Source organism: Panthera onca, chromosome C2, assembly GCF_046562875.1.
Source record: "Panthera onca isolate mPanOnc1 chromosome C2, mPanOnc1 haplotype 2, whole genome shotgun sequence".
Taxonomy (NCBI): Eukaryota; Metazoa; Chordata; class Mammalia; order Carnivora; family Felidae; genus Panthera; species Panthera onca.
Genome location: NC_138347.1, coordinates 4,437,963 through 4,456,603, shown reverse-complemented (window position 1 = coordinate 4,456,603; position 18,641 = coordinate 4,437,963). Strand labels below are relative to the sequence as shown.

Here is an 18,641-nt window from a genome sequence, read left to right as displayed (position 1 = left end):
GCCCCCAGACGCTTGGGGGGAGCCCCGCCCTCAGCCCCGGACACGTGGGAGGACCCGCTCTCAGCCCCGTCCCCAGCCCCCGGACGCGTGGGGGGGGGGAGCCCCGCCCTCAGCCCCGGACACGTGGGAGGACCCGCTCTCAGCCCCGCCCTCAGCCCCCAGACGCGTGGGGGGGAGCCCCGCCCCAGCCCCGGACGCGTGGGAAGACCCGCTCTCAGCCCCGCCCCCATTCCCCCGGACGCGTGGGGGAGCCCCGCCCTCAGCCCCGCCCCAGCCCCGGACTTGTTGTGGGGGGGGGGGAACCCGCCCTCAGCCCTGCCCCAGCCCCTGACGCGTGGGAGGACCCGCTCTCAGCCCCGTCCCCAGCCCCGCCCTCAGCCCCCAGACGCGTGGTGGGGGGGGAGCCCCGCCCCAGCCCCGGGCGCGTGGGAAGACCCGCTCTCAGCCCCGCCCCCAGCCCCCGGACGCGTGGGGGAGCCCCGCCCTCAGCCCCGCCCCAGCCCCGGGCGCGTTGGGGGGGGGGGAACCCGCCCTCAGCCCCGCCCCAGCCCCTGACACGTGGGAAGGCCCGCTCTCAGCCCCGCCCCCAGCCCCGCCCCCAGCCCCGCCCTCAGCCCCCAGACGCTTGGGGGGAGCCCCGCCCTCAGTCCCGCCCCAGCCCCGGACGCGTTGGGGGGGGGGAACCCGCCCCAGCCCCTGACACGTGGGAAGACCCGCTCTCAGCCCCGCCCCCAGCCCCGCCCTCAGCCCCCAGACGCTTGGGGGGAGCCCTGCCCTCAGCCCCGGACACGTGGGAGGATCCGCTCTCAGCCCCGCCCCCAGCCCCCGGTCGCGTGGGGGAGCCCCGCCCCCAGCCCCGGACGTGTGGGAGGACCCGCTCTCACCCCCGCCCCCAGCCCCGGGCGCGTGGAGGGACCCGCCCTCAGCTCCACCCTCTCCCCGCTGGCCCATTTCACAGGCGCGAGGAGTTACTAGCCAGTCTTTCCTGGGACGGTCTGTGGTCTGTGCTTGTCCCTCGAGGGCAGGGACCTGGCGAGAAGACTTAGGTCAGGATTAAGACGAAGGAGAGTTAGACTGGGTGGACGCCGCCGCCTCCCTGGTTAGGAGAAACCAGTCTCCACCTGGGGACTGTCCCTCCGGACCCCTCTCCCTCTCCCGCCGGAGACCAGCGCATGGGGAGCACCCTGGAAGGCCTAGTTCCTGCTCTGCGCCGCTTCCTACCACGCGCCTGATGTTTCTGGAGCCTTGGTGCTGTGTGCGTGTGCCTAGAGGCTGCATTTCTCTGATGTGTAATAAACCCGTTTCCACCGACGCCGCTGCGACCCCGTATTTTCAGGGGCCGTCCGAGAATCTGTACACGACAGAGGCTGCCGGGAGCATGAAGGGCGTTCGGCGGGGTCCCCCCGGCACCCACTGTGGCGCGGCGCCTTACCCCTCTTGTCAGCCCCACACCTGAGGGGTGGCTCACGGCCGCTCAGGCTCGCAGGGCGCAGTTTCACTGGGGCCGAAAGGAAACGCTCCGGTAATACGCACAGGCTTTTGGAAGAGCGAAGGCCGGCGCGTGGTGCGGGCGCTCCGAGTCCAGCACGAGGCGTGTGCCCCTGGCACAGGGGGGATGCGGGCGGCTTCTCACGGGGGTGCCGGGAGCCACCGCAGCAATCCCCGGCTGGAGCCGGCCCCCTCGCAGGCCTGGCCGGAGTGACTTCTCCCGCCGCCCACAGGAAGATTCTGCCGGGACCAGGGACGGCCAGAGGCGCCGGAGTCGCAAAGGGGTCTTCTTTGCTGCGGTTCCAATTTGGCAGGGGACTGAAGGGGGGATGGGGGAAGAAGGCTGACTATGTGCTCCAAAGAAGGGACCTCCCCGGGCTGCCCACCTGCCGCGGACTCACGAGGTGCTGGCGGTCACTTTCACTTTGGCCCCAGAGAGCAGGTGTCTAGGGCTCCCCCAGGCTTGTCCTAGGCCGCCACCAACAAGGGGGAAGTGTACGGTCCCTTCTCCCGTGTGTTCAGGACCCAGGGAGAGAGAGCCCTGGAGTCCACTTTGGGTCACTTCTTTGCTCCGAGGGCAGCCAGCCTCAGACAAAGGGTTCACGTGCTCCCCGATCTCCCCTCCGCCATCCCTGCCCCCACCCATGAGGGACACTGCCAGGATTAGAGCCTGCATGCGTCTCCAGATTCTGCTGCCCACCCTACAGCACTAGTAGCAAGGTCCATCCGTCTGTGAAGACTATGCTAGAATATCCATGATGCCCACTCCTGAACCCTTCACGTTCGGTACGTCTGGGGCTCTACTGAGCCCACAGGATAGCACTGAGTCTGGAGCAGAGCAAGGAGAGGGGCCACATAGAGCAGACTGACATAGAAAGCCTGGGTTTTCCAGAACACAGGGTCTGATGTGCTGTCGGTGCTTAATAAATGCTATGAGAGGGAGCGGGGCACGGGACACGCTGGGCATTTGTTCAAATGGCTTTCTGGATTCATGACTATCTTCTAAGATGCTTCAGAGCACCTGTTGTTTTTTTTTTAAGTTTATTTATTTTGAGTGAGAGAGAGAGAGAGCGAGGGCACACAAGTGGGCTCATAAGCGGGGGAGGGATAGAGGAGAAGAGAGAGAATCCCAAGCAGGCTGCACGCTGTCAGCACAACAGCCCCAAACTCCCGAGCTGTGAGCTTGTTCTGGTCTCACGGAGTCGAAGCACGAGTCCTGCACACGACAGAGAGTGAGCAGAGTGGCAGAGTGTAATGAGAGAAAGCACGAAGCTCTCAAGAGGGAGAGGGGTCCCGACTGGGTAGCCGCCGAGCATTTCTGTCCCTGACTTTTTATGGGGACCTGATCGGGAAGTCCGTGAGGCTCCACGCGGGGCTGGAATACCTTTCTCCTTTTGTCCCTCTCAAACCCCGCTGCCGCTCTAGCCTTCCACCTGCAGCTGCCCACTGCCTCTCCCTCACCTCCCCCTGCCTAATGTTCACCCTTTCCCCACTCAAGGTCACCACCCGAGCTGAAGTCAAGCGTCAGACGCTTAACCGACTGAGCCCCCCCGGGCGCCCCCAGAGCACCTGCCGTTGTACTGTCCTTCTCGAGGAAAGGCAGACAAAACAATCAGGCACCCAGAGAATTCCCCCAAATGTCAGGTTTTGTTTCAGAGGAAAGGAATCCAGGCCGCGAATGTTGCACCAGGTCGCAGGGAATGAGGCACCAGCGCGGCTTCCGTCAGACCTGTTCTGTTTCTCCAGGGAAGAAAGGTCCAAGCGGTTCTGTGGGATTTCGGTTGGTTATAAGATGCATCTCTGTAGTCACAGTGACTGACGAACACCATTTATGGGGGTGGTTCGTTAAACATGGGGCAGCTGGTACATCAGTGAATCTTTAAATGTCACTTTATTCTAGCACTTCTCTTAAAACACTGGGGAAGGGGAAGCGTCGATCAGAAGGGGAAGAGACTGAAATCGGAGTGGGGGCAAGGAAGCCACAGGGGGACAGAGGAAGAGCTGGGAGCAGACCCGGAACCTGGGTTCGAGGCAGGACTGTCCCCCATTGACAGCTCAGCCAGACACAAATTGAGGCGGGTGCATGCTTCTAAAATTTATTTTAATGCTTGTTTATTTTTGAGAGAGAGAGAGAGACAGTCAGAGCACGAGTCGTGGAGCGGCACAGAGAGAGGGAGACACAGAATCCGAAGCAGGTTCCAGGCTCCGAGCCGTCAGCACAGAGCCCGACGCGGGGCTCGAACTCACAACTGTGAGATCATGAACTGGGTGGAAGTCAGACGCTTAACTGACTGAGCCACCCAGGTGCCCCTGGAGGGCACATGTCTCAGTGCTGGAAACCCACCCACTGACCCAGTGGCAAGGAGAGACACAAATCAGCACAAATGATTCACTTTTATTAATACTTGTGTTTTCCCTTTAATGATGAGTGTTTGGGGTTCATTTATATCAAGCAAATTAACTTACATCTTTTATAAAGCCTTTAAGACAAAAATATCAATATTTCCCTAGCTCCAGCGTTCTGGCTAGATCTTTGAGGTGCAATCAGCCTCATCCAAAGGTAAAACCACTCACCCGGCGACTCTAGCGTGAAAAATACAACTGAAGATTGTTAACTGCCTTGTCCCAAGTGGACTCTCTAGGTATATGGTTCACTGCTCTTCGCAGATCCTTTATTTCTGAGTCCCCCTACCTGCTAACATTTATTCGTAATTCCAAAACGAGCACTCACGGTGCTACGGCGGACAGGCGTGCGGGGCGGCAAAAAAAGGGGAGGTGCCTCGCCCAGGACACCCAGTGGAGTCCTCCTTCTCGTTTCAGCTCTCGCTGTCAATAAATGTCCTTTTGTGATCTGGTTGGTGCCAGGTTTCCAGCATTTTTGCACTTTTGGCTGGTGATCTCTGGGTTTGACACGGCCCCAGGTGTCGTGGAGAAGCGTGGTCTCCGTGAAGTGCCTCACGGGGAAAACACGCGTGCAGATAAGCAAGTTCGGGAGTGATGGTGCCATCTGCTCGGGCTCAGTGTTGGTGCAGCAGCTATATATCCAATTAGGCGTCTCTGAACAGAAGCACCCACAAAACAAGGTCATGAACCCATTGGTTGACAAAGACCGGAGGCTCGTCGGCACCTGACCTTGTCTCTGTCCCCCAAAAGCAACGATTCCCCATTCACGAATTCAGCGTTCGTGATGGGTTTATGGAACATAATTACCATGAGTGAGAATCCACTGTATTTAAGGGTATTGTCTAGCAAAAATGTGTGCTTTCCCTGTTTTTAGGAGCACTTTTTCCATAATTTTAACACGTCTTAACATAAAATTTTTAAACTTATTTATTTTGAGGGAGAAAGAAAGCACGAGTGGGGGGGGGGGAGGGGCAGGGAGAGAGAAGAAGAGAGAACCCCAAGCAGGCTCAGCACTGCCAGCACAGAGCTCCATCCGGGGCTCCAACGCGCCAACCTTGAGATCGTGACCTGAACTGAAATCAAGAGTTGGCCGCTTAACCGACTGAGCCACCCAGGCGCCCCACGTGTCTTTCCATAATTTTAACACATAATGAAAACAATCACCCATCATGGGTGCAGGATTTGGGGGATGCAAAGGATCCGAATGGAGTTCTGTTCTCAGGCAGAGAAAAAAACTCACTCAGTGTTTCTCTCCTGCCCACAGTCCCAGTCCCAACTTCATGGGACTGGCGCCCAAGAGAGCCGAGGAGGCAGCTCTGTCACCCAGAAATAACAGGGACTTTGGGGAGACAGCTTCAGGGTACAAGATGCTGGGCACGGGTTTGGACAGGCTGGGGCTGAGGATGTGTGGGATACCGGGCAGAGAGATCTGGAAGACAGTCGGGTCTCAGGGTCTGAGTCAGGGGGAAGCGGGAGCCATGGGTGACAGCCATGCGGGAATTACCACAGACGGGGGCGCCTGGGTGGCTCAGTCGGTTAAGCATCCGACTTCGGCTCGGGTCATGATCTCATGGTTGGTGGGTTCGAGCCCCGCGTCGGGCTCTGTGCTGACCGCTCGGAGCCTGCTTGGGATTCTCTCTCTCACTCTCTCTGCCCCTGCGCTGCTCATTCTTTCTCTCAAATAAATAAACTTGGAAAAAAAAAAAGGAGTTACCATGGGACACCTCCGACGGGACCACATCCACCAGCCCCCCCCCACCCCGCCCCGCACCTCACCTCAGCCCCGCCCCCCTCCCCCCTGCCCCCGCCACGCAGCCGCCCCCCAGCCGCCCCCCCCCAGCATCACCGCCCTCCAAGGAGGTGCAGACTGGTTCTGCTCACCATCCCCATCTGCAGGGACTCCATAAATACTTGGAAAACAAATGTATAATTTATTTGTACAATATTTCACAATTGAATTTTACAGTTTAAAAAAGGTACAAAACAGAGGACAAACAGGCGTCACATAAAAAGAAGCCAGGGACGCAACATGTTCTCGCCACGACAATGCATTTTAAGATCCGGCTCGGGGAGCGGGCACCTCGCGGTGTGGCGGGTCACGCAGAACGGAAGCATCCATCTGGGGAGTGGGGCCGCCACTGCCTCCCGCTTCAAGGTTAAGCCCTAGCCCTTCGGGGCTAAGCCCTAAGCGGTGGGATCTTTCATTTCCTTCTTGGAAACCAGTGCGCTTGAGAGGAGGCAGCTCCCCCCCCCCCCCCCCCCCAAAGCAGGACTCAGCACACAATTAGGCTCCACGCTTGGCAATTCAACCCCGGCCCTTCCCTCCCAGGGAAGCCTGAGGGGCTGGAAGGGGCTGGAAGGGGCTGGAAGGGGCCGCAGGGAATGCAGAACACACAGTTCTCCTCTCTGTGGCCAGCACACGCCACACCCCGGCACAGAACACTTTGGAAAGCGCCTCAAGTCCCCCGCGCGGCCCACTTGGCAAGGCCAAGAGTGTCAAAGAGCCAATGTAGCAACTACTTAGAGACATCACAGCCAAGACTCCGGGAGCACTGAGGTAGTAACACGTAGGAACTTTACACGGAAACAGTGTATCTTTAATCACACATCCCTGATTCCCGCCCCCCCCTCCCAGGGGGTGACCTCAATTTCCATGTAATCAGCAGGCCCCAAGAGGGTCAGCACAGCACCCCACTCTGCCGCACCCCACAATCTGAAGGGAATAGGGTGGGGGAGTGGGGCTGGGTCTCCCTGGGGGCGCCCAGCCCCGCACACAGTGGCATCTGCGTTTGCAAGGACTTCCCTTTCCCCGAGGGGTCTGTCTACACTCTCACCCTGTTGAGCCGGAGAGAAGGTTCTTGCTGCCTTTACATCTTGACCCATGAAGGGCTGGTCCCTTTATTTTCAGCCACCATCCAGGGCTGCTAAGAAGGCACTAAACAATGATCAGCGAAAACCCCCGGGGGGGGGGGGCGGGGAGACTGGCCCTCCCTAGCAGTGACCCCAGCAGGCTGACCCTGAAAGTCCCACCCGGCTTTCTTCCCTTTCTGTCTCAAGCCGTCCAGCAGCTGAGAAGTCACCAGGCTCAGGTACATCCAAAAGGTGCATCGGCCCCCCGAGTGGGCTTAGAAGGAAGACCACACTGGGCAGCCTCTATCCCTCTGCCCTGCGGTGGCCCTGGGCGCCCACACCCCGCTGGGCCTGGTCACGCCTTGCAGACCAGGGGTCCAGAAGCGTGGGCCTGTGGCCTGCACAGAACTATGCAGAGTGCCGAAGACAGACAAATACACTATTTAATAACAACGAAAGGACCTCCGAATCATTTCTAAAAATACAGCACATCACGCACGGGGAATTAAAAATCAGCCCCTTCATTTTCTTGTGGAACGGTGTCAAGGACAAAGGCCACGCGGATTAGCCGTTTGCCTGTTCAAAAAGGAAACGAGAAAAAAAGAAACGGCTTTATTTTCTCAAGACACAAAAAGGCAGCAAATTCGTTTTGTCTCCTAGACTGACTTATAACCGAAGCAGCAAGCTTAGCGGGGCCAAGAGACTTTTTTTTCCTACAGGGCAACGGTCAAGGACTCGGGCTGCCGAAGGAAGGGGCTCCAGGCAGACAGGGCAGGACGGGGCAGGAGCGAGAACGTGCGGAAGTGAGCCGTGTAGCCTCGTCTGGGAGGGGCAAGTCGACCGCAGCCCATGAAGGTGCAAATGCTTACTCAGTGCCGGCTTCCCTCTGCTGTCTGTCCCGCCACCCGGCCCTGTCCCTCCGTGCCCTGGCCAGCCTGAGCCCCCGGCAGCCACACCACACCCTGCGGACTTCTGGGCGTTGGGACAAGAGTAGAGAGCAAGGTGGGGAGGGGGACAGGAACTTACCCTCATTTGTCGATAAATCCAGTCCGTAAATACTGTCACATTTCCATACACGCCTGGTCTGTTGGCTTTGGCACAGCCTGATCCCCAGCTCGTGTCCCCAATCAGCCACCAGATGTGACTCTTCATAGTGACCAGGGGGCCTCCACTGTCACCCTGGGGGACACGGCAAGGGCGGAAGTTTAAGCCACAGCCCGCACACACAACTGGCCACGCCCGGGGGGATGGGGATGGGGTCAGGGCGGGGGTCGGAGTGGGGGTCCCCGTGGCAGTTATGACACAGTGTGTGGGTTTTGTGTCCCCCCCCCACCAAGAGGGACAGTAATATAATCCTCAAAAGAGACTCTTCCAGTGACGACTTTTAGCCTGCATCAGGTAGCAGTTAGTTACTAAGTAAATTGTTGGCCGTATTTTAAAACGGTTGCAAAACTTATTTCTGTTCCGCTCCCAAGCCGACAAAATAAAACCCTTCGGGGCCGGTGGCCGGGCACGCGCGTACTTTTACACCGTCAGTGTCACGGCGGCTGGCCACGGCCACCCCGGAGCTGACCCCCCGCGTGCCAGGGACATGGACCCCGTGTCCGTGGGGGCTGTGAGGACACCCTCCAGTCACCTGGCAGGAGTCGATGGTCCCCTGCAGGTAGCCCGCGCAGATCATGGCCGGCGTGACCAGGTTGTTGTAGACGTACTTGCTGTTGCAACGCCAGGGCTCGATGAGGGGCACCATGACGGCGTTCAGCTGGTCCGAGGTTTTCCCTGAGACGGAAGACAGCATCGGGCGGCCGTGCAGCCAGCGGCTCCCGTGGAACAGTGGCCTCCCTCCTGGGGATGCGCCAGTGCGCACCCGAGACCGGGGGCCACGGCCCCTCTCTCCTCCTCCTCCTCCTCCTCCTTCTCCTCCTCCAGGGAGGCCGGGTCATCCCGACAGCTGACGGCTCGGACTTGGCACAGCTCTTCCCAATCAGGGAGGCCTTCCTGGCCCTGGAGCTACGGAACGCTCTGTGTTCTAGAATCTTCCTCCCTCTCCGCCCAGCGCCTTGGTTCTGGGGCTCCATCCTCGCCAGACCGCTCCCGGGCCCACAGGGGTCAGGTTGTGTTTCTGTAACCCCACGGGGCTCCACCGACGGTCCGGTCCCGCTTCCCGGCTCCCCTGCCCATTAAACCTCTCCACAGCAGGGTGGGCCCTTGTGTCCATCTACCTCTTCCCTCCCATCTCGCTCCCTCCGCGTGGGGTTCTTCCAGGCGCCACGGGCCTCACGTGACAAAACAGAGCCTCTCACCGCACCCCTCCACCCCAAGTCCTCACCACCCGTCCTCCCTGGCTCGGAAAGCGGCACCACACCCACCCTGGGGCTCAGATCCCCAAGCAAGAAGCTGACCGCCCTGGATCCCTCCCTCTCCCCCTGCTGATGTTCAGTCCACCTGCAAGGTGGTGGGGTGGGTCTGCCCCAGACATGGTCTCCTGCCTCCAGGCCCACCTCCCACAGCTGAGCCGCCAGCGCGTCCCAGACATGATTCCCCTGCACTTGGGGTCAGCCCCCTCCTGCCTGCATCCTTTCTGTGACTCCCCAGAAGCCTGCCAGCTCATGCCATTCTCCTTAAAAGCTCCCGACGGCTCCCTAGCTCACGCAGAATACAAGCCAGGGTCCTCCCCAAAGCCTGTGAGGCCCCCCCACAGCCTACACCGTCACCCCTGACTTGCCATCTCCCCCACCCCGCCACACTGACTCTTCTGTTCCTTAAACAGCGTCATCATTCAGATCTCAAGTGTCGCCTCTTACAAGAAGCCTTCCCTGATCACCCCTTCAAAGCAGCCAGGCCCCCGCCGTGACAACTTTCTGCCGTTTGAAAGCACCCAGTTCTGCTCTTTGTTTGCTGACTGACCACATCCCGCCCCCCAGACATCCACGAGGAAATGCGACATTCCTGAGGGCAGATGTTCCTGTCTTATGTTGTGCGGTGATGCCCTCCCAGCCCATAGGAGGTGCTCCACAAACACGTGTCGATTTTCCCACTGTGAGCCCAGGGTAAGGCTCAGCTGCTCTTTCTTTACACCAGGTGCCTGGATGCCCGGCTCGGCCACCGTCGCCCCGATCTGCCCCCACATCACCCAGCTCTTGTACTTTCCGCCTTGTTCTAAAGGGTCTCTTGGGTGTTGCCTTGAACACTTTTCAGAAGGACGTAGACAGTGCGTGAGAGGCCTCTTTGTACCACCAAGCGCTTCTCACGCTTCGTAAAAGTGGAACCGCTAAGCTCCCCTTCTCGGGAAAGTATTCTCGGAGAGGAAAGTCAATCGTAGCAAAGCCCGCTGAGCGGGTCTGCACCACGACTGTGCAGCTTCCCCCCCTCTCTGGGGCGTCGGGGCAGACGGACGCAGCTCCAGCGGCCTGCGGCTGGCCATCGCGGGTCATGAAAGCCCACCCTCACCGAGCCCACTGTCCCTGAGCCCCCGGAGGGCACGGCCGGCTTCCGGGGCAAGCCGTTAGCAACAAGGGGACGCGATCGCACAGCCTGTACGTCCCTCGCATTGATGCGGCCTCTACGCTTCGAAAAGCAGTTTCCACACATGTTGCTTCCCTTGCGTCTTAGTAAGGACACAGTGCCAGGTAGGGCAGGCACAGGGTTTTTTTTTCCCCATTTAGCAGATGGGGAAACTGAGGCACGGAGCCTGAGCGACATGGCCGAAGTGATCTGATCGCGTGGGAGCAGATCCGGGATCAACCCCCCGGCCCCCCCACTTCCAAGCCCGGTGCTGGGCTCTGTGGGACCCGCGTGGCCAAGAGCCTCACCTTTCTCGTGGGTGGCCCCCCACCCGGAAATCCAACACGGCTGTTCCGGCTCGAGCATCAAGCCTGGGTTGGGCAGGCACACCGGTTTCACTTTGTCTGTTCCAAGAAGAGAAAACAGCGTGAGCCAGTCTGGTCTAACTGAAGGCTTTGCAGCGACCGTCTTCAGCCCGGACCCTCCCCATCTGCACGCCGCGGGGCCCGGTGCCACCACCATCACCCCAGGAGAGTCCCAGACCCCGACCTGTCCCCGCACGCCCACGTTCTGTCCCTGCCGGGCCCCTGCTTCTCACAGGCAAGGTGCTCCCTTCTCTGGAAGTTAAGCTGCTTAGAAACAGAACTGTTTGCTAGCTCTGCTTCTAGAAATTCACGCTGAGCTCTTCAAGAAACAGAACTAAGAAAGAGGCTGCCAGTAGTGAAGCTTTTTTCAAACTTAAACCTTCAAGGAACAAAAATTTGACAATATACACTGTCGGCAGGGGACGAGGGGCAGAGAGGACACACGTGAGGCTCGAGAAGCTGGCGGGCACTCCCAGCCTGAGCCTCGGAGGCCATGCTGGACACGGCCTCCATGGACCGGTTCTTCTGGGTCCACATTGTGTCCCAACTTGAATGCAAACACCTTGATGGGGGGGGGGGTGTGGTGGCGGATGAGGGTCTGGTCTGTCTCTGCCCGTGTGGGCTGGAACATTCCGGAGGACCCCTTGGATGGACTAGAATGGGGGCCCAAGCTAAGGGAAACCATGACTTGCTTTTCGTTGTTGTAAACCGTTAAGTTTCTTGTTTTCAGGATTTATGTGAAAAAGTAAAGTCCTGACAAATTTTAGATCAGCGGTTCTCAGCTAGAGGCGATTTCACCCCCAGGGCAGGTCTCTCGACGTCTGGAGACATCCGTGTCACAACTGAAGGGCACCAGTGGCATCTGGTGGATGGAGATCAGGCCAGGACGGCCCCAAAGCGCCGTCCGACCCCGAAGGCCAGCAGTGCTGTGGTTGGAAAGCCCGTCTGGACTTTGTTGATTAAATCACGACTCTGGACGGTAGAGGAAAAGCGTGCCGCTCACTCCCTCCCCCAGCCCGTCACAGGTGCACACAGGTGCGGTCCTCCCGCACGCCCCCCGCACGCAGCGCAACCCCCCTCCCTCTGGTTCCATCTTCCCTGGACACGCGGTCAAAGTCGTCCACACGCCCCCGAGCCCCACGGACGCGGTCACGTACCATCAAAAGTCAGAGGCGTCTGCAACTTCATAAGAGCTATGTCATTGTTCTTGCTCTTGGAATCATAGTTCGGGTGGGAGATCACTTTTCCCACTCGGTACCCGTGTCCGTAGAACATGAAAGATTGCCTCAAAATTCCCACGAAGGCCGTCCAGTGCCGTGGGTTGTTCAGTGGTCTGGAAGGTAAAGCCGAAGACCACTCAGCGCCTCAGAAATGCAAATGGGAAACACTCCTCTGGTGACTTCCAAAGTCACAGGCGTCCCGGAGGTGCCATGGCCCTCTGGAAGCAACACGGCCAGGCCGGCGAGGTCTCGGGCTCTTGTCCCTTCGAGCTGCGCCGTGGCCCCACCCACCCCTGCACCTCGACAATGAGGTCCATTCCTCCTGTGCCTCTCTCTTTTTTTAGTGTTTTTATTTATTTTGGGAGAGAGAGAGCAAGAGAGCAGGGGAGGGGCAGGGAGAGAGGAAGAGAGGGAATCCCAGGCAGGCTGTGGGCATCAGCACAGAGCCCGATGGGGGGCTCAAACTCACAAACCGTGAGATCGTGACCTGAGCCGAAATCAAGAGGGGGTCGTTTAACTAACTGAGCCACCCAGCCCCTCCACCCCCATACTTCTGTACCAGCCGCAAACCCTCAGAACATCGAAGAACGCTGTTTCTTGGCCTGAATGCCTCCCTGAGGTTCCAAACCTCGTTCTTGCAGGACTGGGTCTTACTTGCCTTCATGTATCAGGGGATCTTCTGGCACCCAACAGGTGCTTAATAAGTGCATACGGATGGCTAGATTGTAGGCCTCACAGCCATTAGGGCATTAGCTTCATCTAGGTGTTTCCCTTTTGGGAGAACCCCAGATCCCGGGAGCTATCGGAATCCGGTGGAAGGAAGTCAGGGAGGGAACACCAGTGGGTAACAAACGTCGCTCCTCCCCGCCCCCCCCTCCGCCAACGGCCTTCGGGAGGGGCAGGTACACCTGTCCTGCAGGTGTGCAAAGGGGACACTCTGGTCAGACACCTTGCGTGAACGGTCGGGGGCCACACAGCCAGAGGACGGCATGGCCAGGACCGCAGCCGGCACGAGGTCACGCTAAGTCGGAAAGACGTCTCTGCCGAGTGGTTTCCTCCAAAGGAGGCGTGTGGCCAAAAAAGTCTGTGTTTAAGGAGAAAGGAGGGGGCAGCGGCGTCCACAAAAGCGGACGCTGTAAATTACCGCTGCCCCGTCCTGAGGGCCACGCTGTGGCCAGGGGTGCTTGACCGTGGGTCCCAGGGAGCCTTGGGGCAGGGCAGCGGGAAGCCCCCTGGCCTCCGGTGGTGAGGACGGGCTTCCAGGGAGTCCGGCCCTCCCAGAAGGACGGGGCTCCCGAGAGAGGCAGGAGCCGCGAAGCCGGCGGCAGGAAGGGGTCCCGCTCCCCGCGCTCCAGCCCACCAGGCCCCCGGTCACGCAGCGAAGGGGGCGCCGGGCCGCACGCACGGGCCAGGACACCGGAGCTTGAAGAGATCGGAGACTCCGCCCCAGGTCACGCGGCCCCAGAGCCACCTCCAAACCCTCGCCCCCCCCCCCCCCGACCTCCCCCCGCCCCCGGGGACTCACTCCTCCACACAGTGGGCGGCCGTCACGATCCACTCGGGGCTGATGATGGAGCCTCCGCAGACGTGGACGCCCTGGACGTGCAGACTGGCCTGCCACGGCCAGTCCCCCGGGGAGGCGCTGGTCCCGCCCACGATGCGGCTCTGGCGGCCCATCTTCGCGGTGACCCCGCACTCTGAAGGCGACCAGCGCGGAGCAGGTGAGCGCGGGCGGGGCCGCCCCGCCGCCCCCGCAGGGTGGGCCCGGCCCCTCCACCCGAAGTCCGGCCAGACTGGGGGACCACCCCACGCGTTTGGGGTCTGAACTACAGAGAATGCGTCCTGGTCTGTTTCCGGTTGAGGGGAGGAGGGGACGCTCCCCCAACCCCCCCCCCCCAGGAAGCAGCACTTCCGCTGGCACTTGACGCCCCCTCTCGCTCAGCGCAGACACCACCCGTGTCCCCTGCGCACCCAGGCGGCCATCCTGGGGAGCAAAGGCCCTGGGGCCTGCTGGAGTCGTGGACAGACTGAACACTCAGGGGCCCCAAGACTCCTGAACGTTGCAAAAGAGGGTGGGAAGGAGGGAGGAGGGAGAAGGAGGAGGGAGAGGGAGGAGGAAGGCGAGAGAGGGAGGAGGGGAAGGGAGGAGGGAGAGAAAGGGTGGAAGAGGCAGGAGGGAAGAGGGGAGGAGAAGGGATAGGAAGGAGGGAGGAGGGAAAAGGAGGAGGGAAAGGGAGGAGGAAGGCAAGGGAAGGAGGAGGGGAGGAAGAGGATAAGGAGGGAAGAGGGAGGAGGGAGAAGGAGGAGGGAAAGGGAGGAGGAAGGTGTGGGAGGGAGGAGGGGAAGGGAGGAGGGAGAGAAAGGGTGGAAGAGGCAGGAGGGGAGGAGGAGGGAGGGGAAGAGGGAGGAGGAAGAAGGAGGGAAGAAGGAAGGAAGAAGGAGGAGGGAGGAGGGGGAGAATGAAGGAGGAGGAGGGAGGAAAGAGAAAGAAGGCAGGAGGAGGGGAAGAGAAGAGGGAGGAGGGAGGAAGGAGAAGGAGGACGGAGAGCGAGTGTGAGTCCTCAATGCCTGGCCTGGCCTGCTGCTACTTGTGACAAGTTCTTTGCCAGAAAGGGAGAGGACGCTTCCTCTCTGGAAACTCTGAGCGCTGGCGGGGAAGGAGCCACAGGACAGAGGCTCCTGGTCGTGCGGGCGGGTGATGCAGGGGCCTCAGAGGCACAGGCAGAAGTTCACAGTGGACCCGAACCCAGGGAGAAAGGGAGGTTGGAGGGGATGCTAACGTCCCAGGGGCTTCCCTGGGTAAATCTCCGAGCCCCTCCAGTGTCTGCCCTGTCCCCGTCACCGCCAGGGCAAAAGAGGTGGGGCTCCACGAGTGTCCATCAAATGGGGGCTGCCTGGAGGTTTTGCTCGAGGGGGTGGGCCTCCTGCCCCACGAGGAGGACGGTGAGGGCCGGAGGGCAGGGCGAGCACCATGCCCTCCTGGTGCCTGAAAGAGCCTGAGCTGAGCCTGGCTGGGGAGTTACGGCCAGGATCCCGGGTCACGCGGTCCACCCGGGGGCATCGGCTAGTTTGACCTGTTCACCCTGCAAAGCTGAGCTGCAGGACCGGCGTTTCATTCGAAAACAGGACCAAAGAGGAGGGCACGGGGAGGGTGCCTTCCACACGGATAGAGGCTGGGAAGCCAGAAGCAAGCCAAACACCAGACGGGGAGACCCACGGCCTCCGGCGCCCTGTCACTTTCCTGAGATTGCCTGTCCCCGCAGGACGGCTGCGTCCCTGGCCCCGAGGCCGGAGGCATCTCCAGGACACCGCAGTTCCAGAAAGGTGTTCCTTGAGTGGAGCTGGGGTACGGACCGGGCGCAAGGCTCAGACACATCCCACCCCATCACCCCGCCTCCCCAGACGCAGGGGATGCATTTCTGAAGGTACAGGGTGCTCCCTTTGGAGAAAAAAAGGAGGGGGGGGGTGGAAACCAGGAATCTCTTACCTATACAGCGTAAAGAAACCACCGTTTTTGACGAACAGACATCACTACAAAAGAACAGGGGGTGTTCTGGTCACTAGAATACACGAGATGCTTGACCCTCAAAATACTTAGAAATAAACATTTCCTTCCCATGGTCGCACCCCCCTGCCTCCCCAGACACAGAAGGGCCCGCGATTGAAGAGTCAAAAAAGGAGAGCACATCCACGTGGGGGACACTGGCATCGAGCAGACACTGAGTCCCAGCCCGGGTTTCAAGTCACAGCTGTGTGACCTCGGGCTCGTTACTTAACCTCTCTGTGCGTCGTTTCTCCCATCTGTAGAGTGGGATAACAGTGCCTGGCCATAGACTGGTTGTGAGGGTAAGCACCCAATAACATGAGCTATTACTTTTATTTCCAGAACTGAAAATCACCCTCTAATTTTGTAAGGAAGTCATCTGTAACTTTCCGGGTTCCTGTAACTGCTTTACACGTATTGCACAGAAAAACGAGACGACCCCTCGTTGGCTCAGGAGCCAAAGAAAAGCTAAGTCACTCATTTGGGAGGTAAGTGAAGTTACATCTGAAAAATAAGTAACTAGCGCATTCCGTCTCAGAGTGAATCTTCCCCTGACAGATGGTGGAGGAGAGAGGTAGCTGGTCGTGGGTTGCACCCAACGTAACCACATTCAGGGGGTCCCCCCGGGGCCTGACCGGAAGCCTAGTCTAGACCACAGTGACCAACAGCCCCCTCTGCTGGCCGCCAATCTCCGTGTAGCCTGGCTTCATGCCAGCCCCCTTCTAGAAGGAAAAAAGGCATTAAGATCCCAATCGCAAAATCGCCTCGCTTCCCAACAGCATCCAATCCAGAGCAGAGCCCTGCTTCCTTGAACCTCCCCCAAACGACTCGACACAAGCCCAAGTTCCACACATAAAGTCAGCTTCTGACACCCTCACATCGAGATGCCCCCCGGTTCCACGGACACTGTGTGTCCCAGGCGTCGTCGGCTGTGCGGCATGGCAACGCCAAGAGAAGACACGTTCCCATGAAAAGAAAATGTTTTCTGAGGGTCACAAGGCTGACTCTCCTCCATGTGGAGGGGCCGCCGTCCGGCCACCAGCGTGTGGTCACATGGAGTCTGCGACTCGGGGATCAAAGCGAAGAGAAGGGAGCCTTCCGCCCCCCCACCCCCACCCGGCAGCCACCTTGTGAGTCCCGGAGGTGGTGGCCCTCCCTCCCCGCGCAGCCCTGATCCCGCATGGGAGTGTCGCCGGGAAGGACAGAAACACTCAGCGTCGACAAAGAGCCCAGGCAGCTGTGTTTAGCTTCCTGGGCAGGCAGACCGCGGCCCTGCGGTTTTGATGTGCACCTGGTGAGCACAGCCCTCCTCCTGGGCTCACTCTGTCACGTTCCTGGGGACAGCCAGGCTGGGCAGCTTGGGCGGAAATAGGCCCCCCAGCCACCAAGGACAGCGGCCACCAGGAACGCAAAGCCGCCGCCGGCCGCCTGCTCAAAGGAAAGGAGGGGTGCCACATCACTTCACCCATCCCAAGGGCAGCCCCTGGCACCTGGCCCACGGGGAGGTGACGGCTTGGCCAGTCACCTGGGGATGAGCGATAGGGACCTGGGAGCTGACCAGGGCTCGCACACAAAGACGCCGTGCGACTTTCACATGAAAGAGCAGGCAGGTAGCAACGACGGTCTGGGGAGACGGTGAACATTTTAAACACACGCGAGACGAAACGAGCAGCTCAAGCACCCCCTGTCCCCCATCTTCCCAACCAGCTAGGCCACCAATCCTGCGATCTGCTGTTCAGGTTCTCTTCCACCCACTGGACACACTGAGACCCGCCCCGGGCCACAAGTTGGCTTCGAGCTAAAGGACACGTGGGCTGAACCGAACTAGCTGCTCCCTCCCGGGCCCCCTGGGATGCCGCGCACGCCCGGCCGGGTGCCATCTGACAGGGTGGCTTGGGGGCCGGGGGACCAGCCATCCCTGCTGCTGGGGACCGAGGGGGCCCCTGGGGAAGCAGGACTTCCGGGCTGAAACGGGCACCATCCCGGGCAAAGCGGGATGGGTTGGTCACCCCCCTTGGGACGCTGAGTTTCTCGGGGGTTCGTGGAGACATACTTTGACCCGCAGTCCGTCCGTCTCTAATGTCTGGGGAGTATTTTAATGCGATCAGGAGGACTCTCCGTTTTCATTTTACCATGTTTTCTAGGGCCACCAGGGCCGAGGGCAGAGGGCACGAAGACAATGGCAAATAACCCTCAGCTGCTCCCCGAGAATGAACCACCCCCACTCCGAGTCCGATCTCCTCCCGGAGAGAAACTCTCAGCGATACTGGAATCTCAGTCCGAGAACGCCACCTCGGGACCGTGACTCCCCATGGTGTCTCCTGCTCGCTCTCGTTACAAAACTTCTTAAAGGAAAAATAAAGAAATCACCAAATACCTGTGGTACAGTTTCTTATAGAGATCCACATGGTGAGCACTTGCGTTCACCCTCATAAAGCTGGTGGCCCCACTGTCATCCGCTACTCCGCGGCTAGAATAGAAACTATTCCTAAAGGAGACGGAAAACCTCAATTAAAATAATGGCTTCATGATAGGCGACGGCAAATCCTTGGGCCGTATCGCCATACTTCTCTCGTACGGTGTTCGGATTAGGGGGGACACCTTAGCATGTGGGAAACAAAACCACAAGGTCTGATCAAGTGACGCTGTCTAATAATCCTCTTTGGACCCAATAACCCGGAAGCGTCAGGTGAAAGCCCTCCGTGGGCCTTTTTCTAATCTAGTTTGGGCGAGGATAGAGAAATAAGGACAGAGGGGACGTGAGTACATGTAACCTAAGAGAATTTACAGATGTTAAAACACTCCCCCGCTATAAAATCCCGTCGGGTCCTGAACACGATGGGGGCGTTACTATGTCCATTGAGGATGGCATTTGGAGAGATTTCGCTGGCTAAGATGCCAAGTTTCTTTCTTTTTTTTTAAACATAATTTATTGTCGGATTGGCTTCCATACGACACCCAGCGCTCATCCCGACAAGTGCCCTCCTCAATGCCCATCACCCATTTCCCCCTCTGCCCCACCCCCAAAGATGTCACGCTTCTTATCAAGCAGTGATTAATCTTGACTACTGGCATATGGAGAACCCCCCCAGTGCTGCGCAGAAGTCACACAGAGACACCCCCAGGAAGACATAGTGACAATACAATCACACAGCCTTTCCCCGTGCGGCCAGAGGGCTGCCATGCACGCCAAGCGATACCCTGGGGAGCCCCTGGCTGGGAGCCCCAGGGAGGGTCCCTCCTGCCTCTCCCCCCATCCCTGTGGCT

At 59.5% G+C, this 18,641-nt stretch overlaps 1 protein-coding gene across 2 annotated transcripts in view; it reads right to left on the bottom strand.

The window, feature by feature from the left end:
• Positions 1 to 5,801: 5,801 nt before the first annotated feature.
• Positions 5,802 to 18,641, bottom strand: part of TMPRSS2 (transmembrane serine protease 2) — a 35,817-nt gene continuing 22,977 nt past the window's right edge. For both annotated transcript variants that reach the window (XM_078452752.2, XM_078452753.2), the window contains exons 7-14: positions 17,752 to 17,862; positions 15,318 to 15,361; positions 13,356 to 13,527; positions 11,768 to 11,943; positions 10,554 to 10,649; positions 8,378 to 8,520; positions 7,768 to 7,920; positions 5,802 to 7,317 (exon numbers count right to left, since the gene is read on the bottom strand). In XM_078452752.2, coding sequence (XP_078308878.1) covers positions 7,306 to 7,317; positions 7,768 to 7,920; positions 8,378 to 8,520; positions 10,554 to 10,649; positions 11,768 to 11,943; positions 13,356 to 13,527; positions 15,318 to 15,361; positions 17,752 to 17,862 — 907 coding nt within the window. In that variant the 3' untranslated portion in view covers positions 5,802 to 7,305. The remainder of the gene's footprint in view (positions 7,318 to 7,767; positions 7,921 to 8,377; positions 8,521 to 10,553; positions 10,650 to 11,767; positions 11,944 to 13,355; positions 13,528 to 15,317; positions 15,362 to 17,751; positions 17,863 to 18,641) is intronic.